Below are 22,328 nucleotides of genomic sequence, written 5' to 3'. Positions count from 1 at the left end.
TCATCACCTCTTTCAATGGACTTTCAAGGATGTAATTCAGTTTGTGTGATGATCTAGTTTAGTTATGAGAGATGAAAATTAGTTAACTGGTACCTCAGCACTTAGGTCCCTAGATTCTGCTGAAATTTATTCAGTCCAGTTATTTGACATTTGGTAGTGAAGTATCTTGTAATCAAAAATTAAGAGTTGGTTCAGTTTCCAGTGGAGGAAAGATCTTGCTGGATAAAACATTTAACTGTCCAATATTTTATTACACTCATCACTCATTTTAGAGCCCGTTTATTGTTGCACAAAATTTTGAGTACCTCGGGGTGCAGGTCCCCCAAATGAAACTGAAATGCTTGCAGAAGAAGCAGATGTCAGGCTGCACCTGGTCGTGCCTTTACTAGAATGTCTGTGGACCTGCACTAGCCGCCCCCCCCCTTCTCTGTACCCCTTCCCCCCAGGTGTGCAGGAAATGGAGGGCGTTGTACCGGGTGAAGTGGGTGGACTCTACCCAGAGCTATGACCTGATTTGTGACGCACCCTCAGAACTGCAGTAATGGTCCAGCTGCTTCACAGGCAACTGGTAACACCTCATTTGGGGATGCTTCTGCCTTGCTAGCAGTGCCAGAGAGAACTTCGTCATTGTCACCTCATCAAAGACTAGTTTTTGAGAGCTCTCCTATAGGGCTAGATTTGGAGAGCAGCCTCTGATATTTGGAGGGTAAGTGCCAAAAAAGTTCCTATCAGTTTCATATGGAGCAGCAGGGCTACAGCCACAGGGAGGAGAGACAGGCATTTAGTGTTCGGGGGGGAAGACCTCTGTGTTGGGATGTTGCTTTTTCTCAGCTGGAGATGATTTGGGACCAAATACTAACAAGAATTCTTCAGTGGGCATTCTTCTTTGGGTGGTGAAATATGGTAGGCAGCTCCCAGGAGAAATTATTAGACCCTCTTTCCTTGAGATATTTAAAGATAAGGTAGTAATCTGTTTGAGAGGGAATTCTTTAGATGCTGTTTTCCAGGAAGCCAGGCATACAGTAGAGTTGATTGCTGGAGGTTCCTTTCTGGTCTTGCTCAATGGTTTCAGATATGCCGTTAAGAGCATGTGAATGACAATTTGGCCTTTTAATGTTTATAATGTTAAGGACTTTCAGGTAAAAGAGATTTTGTGTTATAAATATTTTATTGTGATAATTATTATAAGTAAAATAGAACCCAGTCTATGCAGATATCTTTTGAAATGGAAATAGTCTTGAATATAGCGTATCCATAATTAGCTGTTTGATGTTGAATGCAGTTGAGTTTTCCTGTTCCAGTGAACCAGACCATGGAAATCACTGGGGATTAACAAGAGGGCTATGTGATTCTTGATAGAGCAGACCTTTCCCCATTCACTGATACATTTTACCAGTGAATGAAGAACTAAATTAAACTGCTTATAGTTCTAAATTTTAAAAGAATACATAGAATTGATCATATAATCCAGGTGTTTTTCTGTTGTATTTTCACCACCTGAAATGATACCTGGACATCCTGTTTAATGTTAGACAGATTTCTCCAGACTGCGGAAGGAAAGAACAATATTTTAATAACTATTCTTTTAAAAAAAAAATCTTAGAGGTGAGGTTTCTTTTGGGTGGTTTAAGAGGACTCAAAAACAATTTAGAACATTATCTTAAAAGTTAAAAAAAATGACAGCCTTACTTTGTATGGAGTCATTGTATTTTAATAATACTGTATGCTTATTAGTGTTATTAGAGCAGTAGACAGTTAATTACAACCTTTTTCGGAGACATGTTAACTGTATATTAACAGTCATATTAAAAAAGAATGATGTATACTCTTACATACAAGCTGCTGCTTGCTAGACTCTTTTAAAAATATTCTTTTAGAACGTATAGAGTCAGATTTTTGGTCCAGAATCCTCAAAATGTTTTCTACAGCAATAGAATTTTAAAACTTTTCATGGGATGTACAATTTTCTCCTTGCCTTTTTTTTTTTTTTTTTCCTTTTCTCCTTAATTTGTAATTATTATTGACTTGGTCACTTTTGCCAGTGGCATTAGAAATCATTGCCCCTCAGCAGTTTTAGCTTCCCCACATTGTATTTTGAGATGCCTACATTTTCTTATATTCTGATGACTTTGGCCAACATAAGCCATTAAAACCGTATTGAGTTGATTTAGCACCTCTTTACACTACTTTTTTGTAGAATGATTTTAGTCACTGGTTTGTGTTTTTTCTTTAGCCAAGTTATATTTTCTTAAAATTCTCTGTAACCTAATATTTAAGATACATTTGAGCAATTGATCACAGAGGTAGTTCTAAGTCTATTTCCTTTTCCAAACCTCAGCCCTGGTTTTTGCTTTGGCTTCTGGCATGGCGGAAGAACAAAGGTGACTGGAACTAGAGCTTAAAGCTGGACTTAGCCTTACTCAGACCAGTGCTACTAAATTGGTTAACTATTTGAATTTCCCTGGTTAATTTGGATGTGCAGACCTTGTAACATATTAATATATAACACCTTAAAGTACACTAATATTTCCACTTTATAAATTTGTAGCTGCTACTGTTTATTTCTACAAGGTATTAAAAGACCACAGAAAAGAAATTCAGTGTAAGATACATGTCTGTGTTCTGTAAAACAGGAGAAAGTTCACAGTTAGCATCCTTTGCACCTTGCATTTTGTGCACTCATGAAAGATTTGCTAAACTAATGATAAAATAGTGACTTTTGCTTGTGCTGATAATGATTTAATGGGAAAAGAGACTTTTTTCTCTAATTTTCTGTTTTTGCTGGGGTTATCTGAACACTTAATCTATACATGTCCCAGTTTTCTGGATAATTGAATGTTTTTCTTCTTTAACTATGTGCTCTGTCATTTTTTGACAATATTTATCCTCATTGACCTTCAGGATTAGGTGAAGAATTTCAGTTTAGGTTCATGGTCCTTGGGTGGTTGGTGTAGTAACAAACTGTACTAGAGTCAACAGAAAGCCCTCCCCTAAGGACTTTGCAGTTAGGTAGGTCACCTATATAATGGTCTTCCTGATATCACAGGACCAACAATACTACAGACTAGTGGCCCATGGCTGATTGACCTCTACCTGTTCTTTATTAAAATGAGGAATTTTTTTTTTTCTGGATCCCACTGAATAAATATCTGTCATGATTATTGCTTAAAAAGAAAATTTTCATTGTAGCTTTATACATTGCTTAAAAAATATATTAAGATTTAGGGTATTTATATTAATCTTTGTTAAAGATTTCACTCCATTCCTTACAAATGATGCTAGATTTGCAATAGGAATGCATCTAAAGCATTCTGAAAAGTTCGATGAAAGTTATCTAAAAAACACTCTTGCTTTTTAAATTTATTTTCTTTTTGAGACCTGTACGGAGCTATTTGCAAGATAGTCTTATTTAGTTCCACAAAAGGAAGGAATCCTCAAGCGGTGCACTGCTGTGTGACCTATTACATTATCATGCACATTCTGTCTCTTTAAAAACAGTCTCCTCTATTTGCCCTATTAATTGTTGATATGTTGCCATCCACGAGACAAAAATTAGAGCTGTAATTAAATAATCATGTGATGCTCCTTAGTGCCAGTGAGAGCAAACTCATTTTTCCAGGCCCTGATGGTCACTGATTATTGTATTACTACTGGCTTGCTTTATTTTTTTTAATGATTCTCTATCTGTAGATTACCTAACTACTGTCCTTCTTTTCAAAATTAAAGAAAGTAGGGAACATTCAGCCAGTTAATTGGCCACAGGTCCTCAGGGATGTAAAGTAGACATACCTTTTTTTGCGTTTGGTCACCTGGTAGTTTCTTTGGGGAGGCTACATCAGTGGTGTGGTTGCCTGCCATTTAATTTACACTGGTGTTTTGGCTGGGATGGAGGCATATGGGGAATGCCAGGAGAATTACAAAAGGAGCCGGGTATTAAAATTCAGAAATGATTAAAATTGAAATAAAAGGATGCTGCTTCTTTGCCAGTACTCTGGCAGTCATAATGACACATAGAGATTAGTTTCCACCTTCATCTTTTCCTTCTTTCTCATTTCCTCTTGTTTATTGTTGACACATTTTCCTTATGTCTGTCTCCCGTCTCTGTATCTTTTTGCACCATTATGCATTCCTACTTCTCCCTCTTTTCTTAAGCATGGAGAAGCCTACTTAACCTTATTATAACAATAACAGAATAGGCTATTAATATTTAATATGCACATGATTAAAATTTCTCTCCCTTAAACATAGGTCAGCTGTATTATTATTAACCGGCATGTAATTTTTCATTTAAAATATTCTTATTCTGCCCTTGCTGTTTCTAAAATGTAGTCTACTTTAGTAGTGATTTAATACCTAATGTTTAGAAAACTGTGGTCGGCTAGTGAGAAAAGAACTTACCAGTCATGGATAATCAATTATGCATGAATTCAAATGTAACAGATGGAATCTGGTGAGTTAAAGTTTCTCTTTGCCTTAGTGGGTTTTTTTTTTTTTTTCTTATTTGTTTGTTTGACACCTGTCTCTTATATAGAGATAAACATCTAATGGGGCATGTGAGAAATTTCCTTATATCTTTATGTTCTCCTTAAAGTGAACTTGATTCTTTTAAATTGCATTTGAGGGCAGAGAATTTATGTGGTCTTAAAGATGATCAGATTCTTTTCCATCACTTTATAGATGCAGAACTTGATTCTGCTTGACTTATAAAGGGTCACTCAGCAGGCTCTTAAAAGGAAGAAGCAAGACCCAAATCTTCGTTCCTTACCTTTTTTCCACTACTCTTCCCATATCATTTTTTCCTCTTTTGTAGGAGTTAATGATAAAAGTGTCACACTAACTCTGGGTTTTAAAGAATTTCTGATGAAAACTGTGGTAGACTAGAGTTAAATTGTGTGGTATTCTTTTCTATGGTGAACAAATGTTATCTGTGAACATGTATAATGTTATGTTACATGTATATTAGATATACATTCATTCATACTTGGATGTTGGCCAAACAATTGGATTCCCCAAATCTATTGAGAATGCCCCAAGATTTGGTTTATATACTGAACTGCGGCATATGCCAGCCACGAAGATGCCTTTGCTTGCAGTACTGTAAATTCTTAGTGACGAAACCCCTTTGTGCAAAGTGAACTAAAAAGTTGTTTTTGAGAGACTTGTTACTTCTTTGGAGAGATAGGTTTAGTTTTTAATAAATATAATGTGAATCTGTGGGTTTTTTTCAGTTGTAGAAATAATAGAATGGTGAGTATTGTCCATCTTTAAAGCAATACAATTTCTAAACAGTTACAAGCTGGTCCCCATCAAAATTTTTCATAAGTATGCTGTTTGTTTCTCTCCCAAGTGTATTTATATATATAAAAAACAATACAAATGAAAATAGTCTTTACAGAATAAATAAAAATAAATGATTAAAAAATAGCCTCAAGGCTCACTAGTTCTGTTTTTAAAGTTATACTGTAGCATTATTTATCAACTTTTCCCTTCATATCAGCTGGAAATTTGCATGTATATTTATAGTCCATGTTTGTTATCTAATGAATTAAATTCCACAATAAACACTAGAGTTAAGAAAGAGGCAACTACAAAATAGGTGACTGGATATGCTCTAGCAACAGCTGTACTCTGCAGCTATATTTTAGTATTTTATTTATGATTTTATACATAATAAACATGTAATTTTAATTTGGCTTCACTATGTATTCATATTCCTTAGTCATGTATCCATCAGAAAAATACATATTGGTAGGTATGAATTCAGTGAGATCTGATTTATACATGAATTTCTAATACATTGAAAATTTCATCATTAATATAAAAATCCCTAATATAAAACCAGTAAGAATAGATGATAGGAAACAGAATATAGGACGATGTTTTATGGGAAAAGATGATATATATTATTATTAAGAGGTAAATAATCCTAATTACTATCACTACAAAGTGACTGACCAAATTAAATTGAAATCTACATGGGCTCTTTAAAACCAAAAAGTTCTATTCTTTTATTTAAAAAAATAGAATCTAAAGTCTTTATACAGAGCCAATTTATAAATTATTACATTGACTACATTTATACTGTTGCTGCACATCTGTGACTGTACTGCATGCAAGTGTTTGACACTCTTAAGTGCTGTTTAATTGGGAGGGTCTACTATTTCATGAGAATAGTTAATTTTTTATTCATTTGAAAACATCCAAAAAGAGTTTTTGGACTTGCGGTGCTCTTACTTGTATGTCTTTGTCTATGTTTTTCTCAGCTTTTGCTAACGGGCCATAGTATAGAATAAAATCTGAAAAGAGAACCATTTTCTTGCATCAGAGGACCATCAAATTACCTACTTTGGGTGGGATCTTGGTCTCTAATTACCAATCCATGTTAATTATCTTTGGGTCAGGTATTCATCATATGAATTAATTATCTAGCATAGACTGGACTGTGGCTGTTGGCGGGTAAGGACAAAGCAATGGAAGGTTGGCGGTGAGGAGAGGTTTGTTCAGTATGTTGTAGCTCATTGTTTTACTGCTTGGCATGATACTTTCATGATAATACATATCTGCCAATTTTAGGAATATAGGGAAGAGTCTTTTCCTTTAGCTTTTTTTTTTTTTTTTTTTTGCTTTTAGTTATTTTATTGGAATAAAATATACATAACATAAAATGTTCCACTTTGACAATTTTTAAGTGTACAGTTCAGTGGCATGAATTACATCCACACTGTTGTGCAGCCATCACCACAGTCTGCTTCCAAATCTTTTCCATCATCCCAAATAGAATGTACCTTAGTTTTTCTATTTAACTTCTCCTTTGCTGCAGCAAATTTCAAGCATTATAGTAGTATTTAATCATTGTCCAGGTGTGATGCAGTTGTTTCTGGTGGTGGCTTTCTTTCCTAATGGACAACCCCTGTCCCGTGCCTTTTGGCAATGGGGATGGCAGTACAATATCAGATGTTGCCTTTGGCTTATACTCCCCAAAATGATCTGGACAAAGATTCAGGTCTGTTGTAACCTCACACTGTTCCTCCCTCCAATTAAGCCAAGAAAGATTAGCAATAACATTCGCATCACTAAGAAGATTTGGTTGATATGTCTTGGCTAAAGGTTGATTGGGAACGGTTGCTGCTGTTTGACTTCACTGGAATTAAAATCCCCCGAGCTTCTCAAGAGTATAGCACAGCTGCAGGGGGCTGTGATGCCCTGTCATTGGCTCTTGGGCATGGACAATGTGAATACCTCAGTTCCGCTTAAGTGCAGGACCTAGTCTGGAAATAAGTTTTCAACTGTTCAGGGGGAAACCTACTTGAGGTTGGAGTTTTCTGGGAGAAAAATTCATGCTCATCTATGTTGAAAAAAGACTTAGAGGAAACCGGGATGGTTCTGGCTCCAGCAAATAATAGACTGGTTTTAGAGTTTTACTTCCCATGTGTAATTTTGTGGTTAGTCACTTATGTCTGTGATGATAAATCATATACCTGCACAGGATTTCTGGCACCTCAGTAAATCTCAAACAAGTGCCCAAATGCTAATTTATCGTAGTTCCTCACACAACATCCCTGTTTCACCAAATCAATGACCTAATAGCTTGCTCCCATCTTTTTTGTTTGTTTGATACAAGTAACTTGCTGCACATACATTCCTTAAATTGGAGGCAAGTGCTGGTTCCTAGAACAGTCTTAAGTTTGCCACGTGACCCCAGGATTGGGTTAAAAAGTTCACTTTGAAGATGTCCTAGCAGGTATATTTGACTTCCTATCAATAAAACATTAGCTTAACCAGTCGATGCCAAACCTGGCTGTACATGGGAATCACCTTGGGGATGCCTGGCTCCCACTCTCGGCCATTCTGATTTTTTTTGCAGTGGGGTGCAGCCTAGACATCTGGATTGTTAAAGGAACTCCTCAGGTCATGTCAATGTGCAGCAAATTTGGGAAGCCACTGAGCCAACTTCTGATCCTGGCACCCGGCTTTACTTCCTAAGAGTGCAAGAATATTTCTAAGAGATTCTTATGAGCACTCTCTCATAAGAACAGTTCTTGGATTCCTTTTCCTGTGATGACCTTGTGAGAAACTCCAGGAATACAGACACAAGTATACCCTCAGAATGTGTACAGACTTGCAGTTTGGAGGGAGACAGGTAGACACAGAATGTCACACCGAAGGACAGGTAGTGTGATGGAACACCAAAGGAAGTAACTAACAGCTGGAGAAGGCTTTGGACAGAAGAGGCGCAATCAAGCTGCATATTAAAGGATATGGTAGAAGGGAGGTCCTCAGGTGAGAAGGGGGAGGGAGGGCACTCCAGAAGCAATGGGGAAAAAGTGTGGCAACTTGAAACTGTCAAGAGCTTTGGTAATAATATCAACACTGGAGGATCAACAGCAATCCTTCTTATCCCTAGTCAGTTTTGGAGGTGAGTGTAGATAGAGATATCAATTTTGATGGAATTACTACCATTGTGCCCTGTCAAGGTTATGATCCACACTGACATCTGTGGAAGGAAAGGTAGCTTTTAAAAATTTTTGCTCAAATTTTTGCTAAAAAAGATAGTATTTCTGGGTAAAAGGGCCAGATATCCTGTCAAAGTTCTAGAAGCCATCTATAATGGCTGTTCCTTTCCCTTATCCATTACTCCCCAAACTAGCTTAAGCATTGGCTTTTCTTTGCTCAGTTTTAATAATGACCCCTGTCTACTAAAGCCATATCTACAGACTACCAGTGGGATTTACATCCAACCCTAGAGTAATCAGGAAATAACTTTTGATCACTATCAGTCTGGCTATAACTGAAACCCCACTTATTAGGGGAAAAACAAAAACAAAAAGCCTTAAGCCCCATATTTAGAGTCCATTATCATTTCCCTTTTTTTTCTCCCCTGAAACATATCCAAGCCTTTTGCTGTTGTTTTCTGCAGTACACCATTGTTTGTTTGGTATCTAGAAGCCGCCCGGTTTGAATAGGCATCTACTTTAAAGTTTCCAAAAGAGCCATTTCTAATGGCAACTATGCTTCTTTAATTCAGGATGGAAATGAGGGTGGGATATGACTCTGTGGTTTTTAGCTTCACCTATGAGCTATTTAAATGTTCATGGAAAGCAGCATTTGAGGTAAATGCGTATTATTCCAAATGTACAATAGGACCCTTTCAAATACAGACATGTCTAGAAAGTTGTCTTAAAATTGTGTGCAGCAGCACACAAGCCTCATTCCATGCAACTTTACAGATCTATTGGCTAATTCTAAAACGGAAAATGATTTCAATTTGGACATCATTAGAATGTCTGAAAGCCATTCAGCACCTCAAAGGCTCTTCTTGGCTAGGTCCTGGATTTACTTAGGTGTCTTTTATAGAAGTTCTCTGGGTAAGTGCTGTCCAATAGAACTTTCTGCAGGGGTGGAGGTCTTCTGTCATCTACTTTGTCCAATACAATGGCCATTAGCCACATGAGGCTACTGAACATATGAATCGGGGACTGAGGAACTAAATTGTAAATTTTATTTCATTTCAGTGAATACAAACTTAAGTGTTACAGCCACGTTTCCCCACAGGTTACGTCCTGCTCACATCGGCAGACTCTAAAAGGAATTGTCATCGCATTTAGCGGTAGAGGCTGATTGCAGGTGACACCGTGAGCTTTTTGCCCTTGTTTATTTATTCATAATGTAAATATTGCAAGGACGGTATATGCATTCCTGGTAATATGTCAATGAGGAAGACCGTCTCTGCCCTCATAGGGCTTGCAGTCTAGGATGGGAAACATTTATTAAGCCAATAATTACTCAAATTGTTAATTGATTAAGACTGTGAGGACTGTTAACAAACGGGCAATGCAAGAGGCTCTGAGAAATGGGGCCAAACCTTCTTGTGACATTAGTCAGAAAGTTAATCAGAGTTCCATTTATTCACTAAGCAAGTAGAGCCTGAGGCACCTTCCCTTCCCCACATTCAATGCTGGACCCAGGGCTCTTAGAGTAGGGCAGCTAACATGTGCCATGCCATGAACTCCAAAGGTGTGGGGTCTGTTTGATTTTCATGTATCTGCATATACTGCAAACTTCTGAATTTGATCAAGTAGATTCTCTCCTAAATTGTGCAGTTGTGATGATGTCAGTCACAGATAAGATGTGAGAAGAAGGGTGCAAATGTTTACAGGATATTGCATTTCCTCTCCAATATATGTTTTGACAAAGTTGTTTGAGTTCCAGCCCCACTTTTTTCCTCTCTGTTCTTACAAATTTGTATTTGGTCCATTCAAGAAACGATGTGGAAATCAGTCCTGACATTCCAGACAGACAAAATGAGACACATGACAGCAAAACATATGGCTCAAATAGACATCCTTATATGGCCAACACAGACCATATTCCCAGAAATTCATATATGGAAAACACCACCTGCAGCTAACGCCAAAAAACAAAGAGTTGACATGATAAAAAGAGCAATATGCTACGTAAATTGTGCTGCTCTAAGAGTGTAGAGAGATAGCCAACTGTATTTGAATTTAAAAAGATGAAAAAACAAAACAAAACATGTCCTTAGAAAGTGCTATGGTGGTAAGCATTGCTTTGCTAACACAGTCACTGGCGGAGTTGCCATATCTTAAAAGCGTTCAAATTCTAAATGCTTTCTCTGTGTATTACAAATGTATGTGCTATTCAGAACTCTGAATGTGTTTTAATGCTTTCGGATATCTGCCTGCATATTTATCTTAATATGGTGCCATCTGAAATATGCAGTAGTCCTTTCATTATTAAGTTTTTTTTTTTTAATCCTGTGTATCTTTTACAATGTTTTATCTTTGCTACCTTTGTGTAGCCAGTTTGAATGCCTTCTCATGTGATTGATGCACTGTTTTAACTGTACATCCACATGTTAAATAGTTCATGTATTTGACTTGCAATATTTCATGTTCCTGAGGTTTTCTATTTTGATAGCTAGATTTATAAAGTTTATTTTAACTTTTTTTTTCAATACTTGCATCTTTATTGCCAAATATAAGATGCCTGAATAGAATTTATCAAAGTCTTTCCCCCCCACCATAATAGTTTATCCTCACGTATGCGTAGGAGGGTGATATTTTTCTCATTATCTGCTTCTCTTCTTTATTTTAACCTGGATTTATATTGACCAATGCTCAGTGGTTATAACGAGTATTCTAAAGAGGGAGATAATATAGAGTAAATAAGTTCATCAATGTACTGTGCCACTTGGAGGGCATAAACCTTCGTGTGTCATCTTACTTATGTCATTTCTTATATACTTCTGAAATAAAGAATATACTTGAGGGGAAATCAGCATATATACGTGATTAATATATACGTAATTGTACTGTCTCAGTATTCTTTATAATAAAGTCATTATTAGATATCTCTATCCTCATTTATTTAATCATTTTCCAAGGCCATGTCCCATCCTTATTACAAACTTGGGTCATGTTTAAGAATTAGCTTGTAATTCCTGGATAAACGTTGCATGGATAAATTTTGTTTTGTAGTCCACTAAAATTTTTGTATTTTTTTTTTTTTATTTGCTGCTATTTGTCAATTTGCACAGCATACTAGAATGCACTGTTCCTACTGAAAACCAAGCAGGTTAGTGGGAAACATGTCAGGCATCACCAGTTTGAAGCAAATCTTAAAATATACGTCTTTGCAAACTCCTAATTTAACCTATCATTGCCATGGAGATTATTGATGATAACCGGTGATCTATGTTTTCCTTTTAAATACCAAACACCTTTCTAAAATAAGCTTGAGTACTTCCATCCACAATACCAACTAGGACACCTGTGCTACATTTTTGCCATGTTTGTATTTTTCCTTATTGATTGTGTTTCCTATACTTCAATTAAAAAAAAAAAATCCTCCTCCACATTTCCCGTTTCAGCTTTTAAAAATATGGTGTCATTTGGGCTTTTGGTAAAGATTGCCTTATATTTCCTTGTTTTTGATGTTGTGTTTTATTATCACATGTTCTTCATTTTGCTCAAGGCTTGGGTTTATATATGCCAAGATTCACGGTTGCCTTCCTCGATTTTGACTAACCTTTCCGGTTTGTGGGTGAAACTTAGGTGCCATTAGAGTGATATATTTTCATTGTGTTTCTCCTAAACTTGTTCTCCCCAGGAGGCCATTATTTCCTATACTTTATCTCCTGCTTTACCTTCTGCTTTCCTTAGATTTCTAATGTAAACAGTGTCTCTAAGAGTGTATTGGTAGCTTTAAAGAGCTTAATTTGCATATTTCCCTCTTATCTCAGTACTTGTGCTAACTTGTTGCTTTTTTTTATGTGTAACAAAATGTTTATCTGACTGATTTTTCTCTTTTCCCTACTAGTGCATTCTGAAAAGTAATTCCTACCACATTTTTGTTTTTGTTTAATGATTAACTGCCTTCAGGGTTCTAAGATGTTAGTGTTGAAACCCAAGCGATAAACGCTGCATCTCTGTTTCTAATGAGATTGTAATGTTCTTCATTTTTATAGGAACTGTATTTAATAGATTATCTAAATAAGAGGATCATAGTTCTGTGCTAATGGCCGTTCACCTAACTGGGGGCAGCTTACCCTAGATGTCAGAAGCATTGTATGGTTACGACAGATGGATTCACCAACTCAAACTTTTCTTGCACCCGGTCTAAATTAATTTAGGAATGGTGGCGTCTTGTCCTTTGTGAATACCAAGTCAGATCTCTTTCAAGTGACCCAAATCTTGTTTGAATCCGCCACTATGAGCCACACGTATTTCTTCCTCCAACGTGTTCGTTCTGTGGCTCAGAAGTGAGGGAGTTTTGAACCTACCCCTGACTAGATACAGAAAGCTCTTACTCATCTTTCTTTCTTTTTTTTTTTTTTTTTAACGTTGGCTCATAATAGTTTGGGATTTTACCTCCTTTGAGGATAAATATTCGCGAGAGCTCTTCGGGGCTCCCGGCCTTTACGCCTGTGCAAATGTTTGTGCACCCTCCGCGGCGCTCGGGAGAGGTCTGCCCCCCGGAGTCCCCCTCGGGCCCTTCCCCAGGGCCGCCTGCCTCCGCACCCCGAGCCGGTCACCTGCACGCCCGGGGCCCTCTCCCGCGGGGCCCGCGCGCCCTCCCCGGGGGGCCCGCCCGCGACGCTCCCACGTACTCCTTTCGGGGGCTCTCGCGCGCGTGGGTGGTTGGTTAGCGGCCCCCGCCCCCGCCCCCCGGCCGGCGCCCCCTCCTCCCCGCCCCCGCCCCCGCCCCCCGCCGGCGGCGCCCCTCCTCCCGCGCAGCTCACTCTCGCACACCTGCCCCTGCCGCCCGCGCGCCGCGCGCTCCCTCCCTCCCTCCCGCCCCTCCCCTCCCCTCCTCTCCCCTCCCCGCCGCGGCGGCCGCTGCCAGGGAAGCCCCCTCTCCCGTCCCTCCCTCCCCTCCCCTCCCCTCCCCTCCGCGCCCTCCCCGGCGCGCCTGGCGGCGGCCGGCGCTGGCCCTCGCGCGGCGCCCTGTTATTCTGGGTATTGTGTGTAATAAATGTCGGGCCGCCTCACTCTAATCAAGCTCATTACAAATTCTTGCGCGCCCGGGGCCGGAAATCGTGCGCTTCCCCCCCCGCCCCCCACCCCCCACCCCTTCCCTCACTCATTCACTAGTTACTTGTCTTTCTGCTGTTTAACTCGCCGCCCCCGCCCCCTCCCCCAATCCCGGCCCTCCAGCCCGGGTTTTAATCCCCATCCCTTTTCCGCCTTCCCCTTGCACCCTGCCCCCCCACCCCCCACCCCGTCGCCTTCCTCCTCCGCTCCGCACCCCCTTCCTCCTCCTCCTCCTCCTCCTCCTCTCCCTCCCCCTCCGCCGCCGCCGCCGCCGCCGCCACTTGCTCGCTCGCTCCCGCTCCCCGGACGCGGCGGATGAGCCGGCCCCGCTGGGGAAGGGCTCGGGGCGGCGGCGGGCGGCCGGGAGGAGGCTGCGTGCTCGGGGCTGGGGCTGCGAGCGGGGTGATTTTGTATTAAAATGAGGAGGAGGAAGAAGCGGCAGCCACAGCGGCGGCGGCGGCGGCAGCAGCAGCAGCGGCGGCGGCAGCACCAGCGGCGTGGAGGGCTGCAGCCCGGGCGGACGCGCGGAGCCGAGCAGGGCACGGCGGCGGCGGCGGCGGCGGCGGCGGCGGCGGCCGGGATGAGTCAACTAATGATTTAATGGGGGCAGCGCCGGCCGCGCGGGGGAGAGCGAGCGAGCGAGCGAGCGAGGGAGAGCGAGCGGGAGCAGCGGCAGCGGCAGCGGCAGCCCCGTCCGGGCACTCGCGCTCACACGCACGCACACACAAACACACGCACACACCTCGCCCTGTGCCGCCCGGCCACGGCCGGCCTCGTCCCCGCCGCCGCAGCAGCCGCCCTCCGGCCCGGCCCGGGGACCGAGCCTAAGGCCGGGCGACTCCGGGCACGCTCCCCCGCCCCCTGCGCGCCCCTGCGCCCCCCTGCGCCCCCCTGCGCCCCGGGGAAACTCCTCCTCAGTTTTGCCGGGCGTCCGGGCTCTCCCCCCGAGCCCTAGTGCCATTGTGGTGCTCGTTGTTTACCCCGGACTGGCTGAGTGAGAGCGCGGCGACTTTTTGGGGGGAGGGGGCGGGGAGTCGGTCGCTGCGGAGGCGGCCGGTGGAGGCGGCCGGGGGTGCCTCCGGATTCCCTCCCCCGCCCTCCGCCCCCCTCCCCTCCGCCCCCCTCCCCTCCGCGCCCCTCCCCTCCCCGCCCGCCACCCCTCGCTCTCTCCCCCCTACTCACTCGGCTCCCCGGGCGCTCGCAGCCCCGCGTCCATGGGCAGGGAGAGGGTCCTCGGGGCTGCTACCAGCGAGGGCCGAACCAAAAGTGGCATCTCAGTGCCTTCCCGGGGCTCTAGCCGCGACCCTCTGCCCCCCACCCCCGCTGCCCCTCGGTAGATGCCCTCGTGGCGGGGCGCGAGGCTGGGGGAAGAAAGTTTAAGGTTTGTTAATCATTAGTCGCAATTGTTGGGGCGGGGGTGGGGGCGATCGGCAGGGAGGCGAGGTGGCCTTCCCCCCTCCGCGTTCTCCGGGGTTATTGGAGAATAATATCGCAAGTGACAGCCAGAAGTAGACTTTCTGTCCTCACACCGAAGAACCCGAGCGAGCGGGAGGGAGGGAGGGAGGGAGGGAAGCGAGGGCACCTTTTTTTTTTTTTTTTTTTTTCTCCCCCTTTCTGGGAGACCTTGTCCGCAGTGATTTTTTTTCCCCTCTTTTTAAGAGAATCCTCAGTCACCACCTCGCCTCCCCAGCACCACCACAGTGTACAGCTCATAACGGGTTTTGCTTTGTTTTTACGATTTTCCCCCCCAACGAATCACTTGTCAGATCAATTTTATCTTCTCCCTCCTCCCTACTTCCCACTCTCCCCTCCTCCCCCATCGAAAACCCCGTTCTCTGAGGTTAGACGTTTTACAAACCATATATGTTGTTTTTCGAATTGTGATTTTTTTTTTTTTTTTAAACCCCCTCTCCCATGGCTACTCTTCTAGACGTTTATTTCTGCCCTTCCCCCGCTTAGGGGGGCGGGGGTAGGGGAAGAGAAAAATAATACAATTTCAGGGGAAGTCGCCTTCAGGTCTGCTGCTTTTTTTTTTTTTTTTTTTAAATTAAAAAAAAAAAAGGACGTAGAAAACATCAGTCTTGAACTTCTCTTCAAGAACCCGGGCTGCAAAGGAAATCTCCTTTGTTTTTGTTATTTATATGCTGTCAAGTTTTGAAGTGGTGAGTTTCAGGTCGGTTTTGCTAATTTCACTCAGTAAAACTGCAGTGTTTCTGTTTCTAGATAGTACTTTGCTTCTTTGTCTCTTTAAAAGGTCACAGTGAAAGCTTGGCCTGGATCGTGCCGGCCATATGGAATGGATAAGGGCACAATCTCTTAAAATGTGATTATGGGGTTCTTTGGGGGCGAGTGAGGCGATTCAGCCAGGAACTCGTTGAAAAAGATCCCACATTGCAAAAAAAATAGGTTGTTGAAACTGGAATTTCGTGTTTTTCCTTTTCTTTTTGGAGGAAATAATAGCTGCGTCTGAGTTCACTGTTTTATTCAGTAATTATCATATATAGACATGGTTTATGGACAGGGAAATGGGATTTTGAGAAAGTAGCCTGCATTCTGTATGCCAACCAGACGTTACACTAAAAGGCGTTTTAAAATGTGTAACTCAAAAGAAACTCTTCAGCTTGGCATCTGTTGAGACTGTAGTTAGTTTCCATGCTGTCAGTCCAGCAGGCCCCGTGGAGGCTGCTCTTTGCAATACCAAACTGAGGTTTGGTGAACTTTAGCCTTGGGCATAGAGTTTAAATGAGTAAATTGGGTGTTTTATGTGCATGTAATTTTGCTTTATAATGTAAAGCTTTTTACAAGATGACTGAGTGTTTAATAGACTCTTCTAGGTGGGTATTGGAAGGATAATTTTGCATGACCTATATGATGTTTTGATTGTCAATACATTAACTAAATTATAATCTATCACTTTCATTTGCTGTACAGCTTATAATGCTGTTAAGCCTCATGACTACTTAATATGTTTTGTAGCATTAACTTTGATGCTGTTGTCTACTCCACCGCCACCCCCCCCCCCCCCCCGCTCTTTTTTTCTCAAATTGCCCCACGGGTTAAGTATTTTCTTTTCAAATCATATGTTTTAAAATTCATCTTCTGCTCTAGGGTAAGGCAACCAATTTCAGAAAAAGCAGCTCCGTATTTTAATCCACACGAAACATTATAAACAGTGTTTTGAATAAGTTAATAATCATCACTCTCTAATTTTGACTTTAGACTGTAGTTTAATATAATGGAAAAGAGTAATCTTGATAAAAAGTGGTTAAAAGAGGAACATTTATTGTTAATGAACCTCATAACCAAAAACAGATGGGACCTCGATCAACGGTAAACCTTTAGTTCTCAGCGTGCCACCCTAGAGTACAAGGATAAATAGCCATTATTTCTCAAACTTTATAGTTCTTCGATTGGCATTCTTAAGGTTGCTTTTAAGCCTACAGATTACCATTGCTTCCCCCCCACCCCCTTCACTTCTTTGCTTGATTATAATGGGCAAAGTAATCTATGGTTAAACAGGGGAAAAAAATGCTTACAGAAAGGCCATGCTAATGCAAACTGACTTTCAACAAACAGATCTCAATAGCTTCTTTGGTATAATATATATATATATATATATATATATATATATATATATATATATATATTTAAAGTACAAGATATGTTGAATTACCAGAGAGCGGGATATTGGGGAGCTCCATAAAGTACCATGAAAAGTTTAGAAAATAATTCTACCGAACCTGCTCTTACCAGTTGCAGTTAAAACTGCATTTTAGAAGTGACTTTGATATTGTACTAATTGCTTTATTATAAATATTAAAATTGATGTCCAATGTATAACTGAAAACAATTATCTTTTATATTTTTTCTGAAGTCAGTTAAGATGTTGACTTCATTGGGTACCAAGATTATTTTTAAATGTTAGTTATTGTGTTTTACCAAAATCATCAAGATTTTTTTAAAAAGTGAGTTTGGCACTTCAATCTAATATGTATATCACAAAGTATTTTCAAGTTTTTTGCTATTTAAATTGTTAACAGTATTCTGTTACTAAGGGACACCTAAATATCAATGCTAAAACACATAGGTTGGAATGCTTCAGCATCTGGGATATTAGAAGAAATCCTACATTTCTTTCCATTTTCTTAAGGGTTATGTGATCCAATCACATGTTTGAGCCAGGACTTGATTAGATCTTTAACAGGTCATGTAATTCTTGAAACTTAAACAGTAGAAAACTTTTTCTGTGAATTAACCTGTAAAGCCAATGAGGTGTTTAAAAAGCAGTTACTTGCTATCTTCTTTTGAGGTAGTGTGTGTATATGTATATATATACACACACACACACACACATATATTTTCCTCATCAGAATTAAACTATATGTAAAAATGTAAACATGCACTTCAGATTTAATTAATATTTTGGACTATGATAATCTTCCCATTCTTGATTAAAGGGTACTATTGTGTTCTGTAATGAGTTTCTAATTTTTAAAAATTGGGACTACATAAATACGTTGTTTTCTTTTTAGCTACACTTGTGGTAATTCTTGTTCTAAAAGTAAGCCCATTTCTCCCAACTTAGTTTTGTTGGCAGGTGACGGATCACCTTTTTATTCTAATGTGCGTGGCTATAGTTTCCACAAATTATTCTGTTAACTTGAATGGAAATGTAATACTGTTGTCTAAAAACATAGTAATATCTGCATTATATGATTTATCTAGTTAAGCAGTTTTACAAGTATGTTATATTTGTGGAGAGAAATAGCTACAGATAAAATATTTGCTCGGTATATCATATATTACATAAGGGGGAAAGAGAGAGAGAGAGAGATCCCCCACCCAATTATAACATGTCTTCTTTTTAAATTCTGGCAGGTGATCTTTAGAGGGTAACTGAGTATGGATCATTTGAACGAGGCACCTCAGGGGAAAGAACATTCAGACATGTCTAACAATGTGAGCGATCCGAAGGGTCCACCAGCCAAGATTGCCCGCCTGGAGCAGAACGGGAGCCCACTAGGAAGAGGAAGGCTTGGGAGCACAGGTGCAAAAATGCAGGGAGTGCCTTTAAAACACTCGGGCCATCTGATGAAAACCAACCTTAGGAAAGGTAAATACCTTCGAGCCAGATCCTGGAAAGCTGCAAGCCCTTGTGTCTACTCAAGGCCACTTTGTGTGGGGGGTGGAGAGCAGAACATGTCTTTGTATATTCTTTTCCTTGATTCCCTTTCTGATGTGAAATTAGTTCCATTCCACGCTGCAGTGTCAGTCATGCTTAGAAAGTGTAGGCTCTGGGCATGAGTGGAGCACCTTACCCTACTATATAGACTGGAGTCATTGGGTGTTTGGATGATAAGGACTGAGTGAAATATAATGGCTTTCATTACACAAGGCTTCCATTGATAAGGTGTTACTGTGGTAGAGGATACGTAGGTGGCTGTTGCTTAAACTAACCCCGATTAAGAATAAGACACTTAGATTGTTTGAGGACTGCCTTAGCTTTTTTCAGAGGATTATTAGTTGTAAGTCATTTTCAGAGATAACGGGAATCTTATGTGATACGATGTTGAAATTTTGCGATGTCCTATTTTATGGTTTGTTTTCTTAAGAGCAAATTTATTATTTAGTAGTGAAAAACCTGATGATTCTAGTATATGGTTTTTGCTACAGTTGAGTATTTTTGATAAAGGAAGGGCAAACTCAGGCAAGTTTATAAACGGAAGATGTGTAACCGTGTGACTCTACCAATTTTATATAAAATTGATGAAGTTTAACAACTTTGTGTTCAGCACTGCTATTTATGTAGATCAGTGCCTATACTGGGTATAACGTGTGTGTCTCATAATAGTCTTTATTTTGTCTCTGAATAACTGTGTTTAGGATTCAGATTTTCCTTACATTTGCTAAGCGAAGGATAAAAATGCCATCTTTTAGCAACCAAGAATATTAAGTAGATAAAGTTAGAAGGCAGAGGAATTTCATTGTGTTTGATGCATAACATTTATCATACAATCATTTATTTTTTTCTTGGTTTGGCGAAAACAAAGAATATATTGATCCTGAAATGAACAGACACAGCAGTCCGTATTGTTAGATCTTTATCTATTAAAAATGGAAAAACAGCACTTCAGCAAATTCTTTGGCCTCTACTCATGATTACCCTATTTATTGATTGTTTGCCAAGAATGTATGCATCTTAAGAAAGCCAGGGTAAGAGCATTAAAAATATAATTTATTACGGCTTTTCAAACTGAGTGCATTAATATTGTACTGTGAAGCACTGGGGCTCTATAAAAAAGACTTTCTGACGCCTGCAAACATATAAGTTCCATAAATTCCTAAATAGGAGATTTCAGCTGTCTCTGGTATTATGTGATATTTGCACAGCAAACTTTAATGCCAGGACAGTTTTAGACAAGGATTCTACAGACTTCACTGCTCCTTATGGCAGACGTGCTGTTTACACAGGCTCATAAACCTTCAGCAAAAGCTTCTAAGACTGCCTCCAGGTTTAAATCATGTGGTATTTTTAGCATTCAGCAGTGACCAGTGCACTCCCCTTTTAATGCTGGAAGGTTATGAAGTTGCTGTAGTTGGAAGTCTTGCCAAACACTAGCACAAATAATCAGACAGTTCAGAGAAGGCTCCTGTTCAGCATTACTCACAGTATCAGGAAGACAAGGGTGACAAGTTTGCTAGAAGGTTTAGCAGCTAGATTTTTAATTAAATGATTCTATTGTCACTTTATCAGTAGCCACCTTAATTATCTATAGGGTATCTCTAAATAAAAGTCCAAAGTAAATCCAGTATGTTTCAACAGTTTGTAAAGCCTATAGCTAATTTTCATATGTCTAGGGAGCATATAGTAGAACACGTCTGTATCATTCTGTAAGAGGAAAAATCAATGCGTATGTTTTTGTTGTACTAACCCAACTCTTTGAAGCCATCAGAACAGGGGGAGGAGAAACCAAAGTACAGTAATTTCACTTCCTGCTCAAAAATTTTTTTAAACATTGCTTTCATAGTGACTTATTTTAAAATTTAGTTTAATTGTAGAAGGTTCTCAGCTTGCTTCAAACAACAAAATTACTAAAGCTTTTTGGTGGTGGTGTTTTTTTTTTCTTTTATTTTTCATGTACATAGTTTCTGTTTGACAGGTGCTAGATAAAAATTGTGGCTGAGATGAGAAAGCACTACTTAAGAAAAAGAGGTTGGGTGTTTTGTTTATTTGTTTAGGAAATTATGCCAAAGTACCTTCAAGCCAAGGAAGAAATCACCAGTTCGCATGTTGCTATTTTTGCTGTGGTCTTCCCAAGTCTTCTTCTGATCCCTGACAGGTTCTCTCTCTGGTATAAAACAGATGAATGAATGACAAGAATATTGGCAAGCTCTGCGGCTTGTTTTTCATGCCTAGCCTGTTGGGTACCTTCGAATGAGTTTGTGAGCTTTTCTAAGTAAACCTAAAGGGGTTTATTTGTCAGAGCTAGAATCTCTAGTGAACAGTTCACTAAGGCTTTGGTGAAGATGCACATGTAAAAATATGTAGCTGTTTAACTGCCGGCTTTTGTTCAGCATAAACAAGAAAATAGAGCCTTTTTAAAGGGCATCACTGGTGTCAGTAGGAAATCCTGATTTTTAGCTCTGGTTGGTGTGCATTAGAAATCGCCAGAAGTTGGTAGGATTCTGTGAGTCCAGAGGGCAGAGCCTTATAGAGGCATTAATGTTATAGGACTAATTGGGGATCCTGGGTGCCCTGTTAAAGTAACCCTTGTCATCATTTATGCTAAAGATGATACCCTCCTGGCAGTTTGCCACAGTACAGTTCAGATGCATCTGCTTTTAACCCTTTTCCGTATATCACTGGAAGTCTGACAGTGCGCTGCATAAATACCTTGAGTACTACAGCATTCCGTGATTTCAGTTTCTAGAAGCCTCTTTTCTAATGGTGGTGTGGCCTGTGCTTATTAATCATCTGGCTACTGAGTTGTTACATTGGATTAAAGTAAATAAAGAAAGAACACATCAAATCTGTGTAGATCCCTTTATCCTAATATGTCATTACGAAGCCACTTTCCTTTTCTCTTTCTCTCATAACACATAACAAAGATTGTTCATTTTAAAGACCTGTGGTTACTGGGATGTCTTTTTAGTCAGGTAGATTAAATAAGTAGCTGTAAAAATAAATCTTATTTATTTACATTATGCACATATTGAAATCATATTTTGAACATCAGTTTGGTTAAGTTTTGTGTTTCTTTTATGCAACTGTTTAGTAAAGATCTAATAAAAGGAAGAAAATGCTAAAAATGTTATAGTCAAAGATAATTTGGACACAAACGGGAAAAGTTTAATATTAACAAAAAGCACGTAGGAAGCATGAAGGTGGGTTCTTCTGAAGACGCCTATAGTGAGTTCTGTTTGCACCCTGTATACCACTCACAGCAGATCAGATAAGACACTTCTCTCTCGTCAGCATTATTATTTGATCAAAAAGGTAATTCTGCATTAATTGATTTTGGAAAATGCACTGTTAATATTAAAGCAGAGCCCAAGTTATCTTGGGACCAAATTCACATCCTATTTCAATATTTCTCTTACAACTTTAAAAAATAAAAGAATGTATATGTTTGTGTGTGCGTGCTTGTATCCCTGTGCCCTGTCTGCCTTGGAAACACAGTCTCCCCTTCTCTCACTGTTGGGAAGATTTATTTTCATGGTTTAGTTTTTCCTCCCCCCAGATTGTATTTCTGAAGATTGTTGGTTTGCGTTTCT

General features: G+C 40.2%; 2 protein-coding genes across 11 annotated transcripts in view; one reads left to right on the top strand and one right to left on the bottom strand.

The window, feature by feature from the left end:
- LOC144293956 (uncharacterized) overlaps positions 1 to 15,106 on the bottom strand; it is a 53,494-nt gene extending 38,388 nt beyond the window's left edge. The window contains exon 1 of one of the 3 annotated variants that reach the window (XM_077865346.1): positions 14,736 to 15,106. The gene's annotated coding sequence lies outside the window, so the exon portion shown is untranslated. The remainder of the gene's footprint in view (positions 1 to 14,735) is intronic. The other 2 variants (XM_077865343.1, XM_077865339.1) reach the window with 2 other exon arrangements.
- SATB1 (SATB homeobox 1) overlaps positions 1 to 22,328 on the top strand; it is a 101,207-nt gene that overhangs the window by 5,607 nt on the left and 73,272 nt on the right. The window contains exons 1-3 of one of the 8 annotated variants that reach the window (XM_077865327.1): positions 14,706 to 14,934; positions 15,616 to 15,715; positions 18,432 to 18,666. In XM_077865327.1, the coding sequence (XP_077721453.1) occupies positions 18,456 to 18,666 (211 nt within the window). In that variant the 5' untranslated portion in view covers positions 14,706 to 14,934; positions 15,616 to 15,715; positions 18,432 to 18,455. Of the gene's footprint in view, positions 1 to 571; positions 707 to 14,702; positions 15,727 to 18,431; positions 18,667 to 22,328 lie in introns of those variants that run through there. The other 7 variants (XM_077865329.1, XM_077865330.1, XM_077865334.1 and 4 more) reach the window with 7 other exon arrangements.

The sequence above is a fragment of the Canis aureus genome, chromosome 22, assembly GCF_053574225.1.
Source record: "Canis aureus isolate CA01 chromosome 22, VMU_Caureus_v.1.0, whole genome shotgun sequence".
Taxonomy (NCBI): Eukaryota; Metazoa; Chordata; class Mammalia; order Carnivora; family Canidae; genus Canis; species Canis aureus.
The sequence above is the reverse complement of the archived record's forward strand: the minus strand, read 5'-3'. Positions and strand labels throughout refer to the sequence as shown.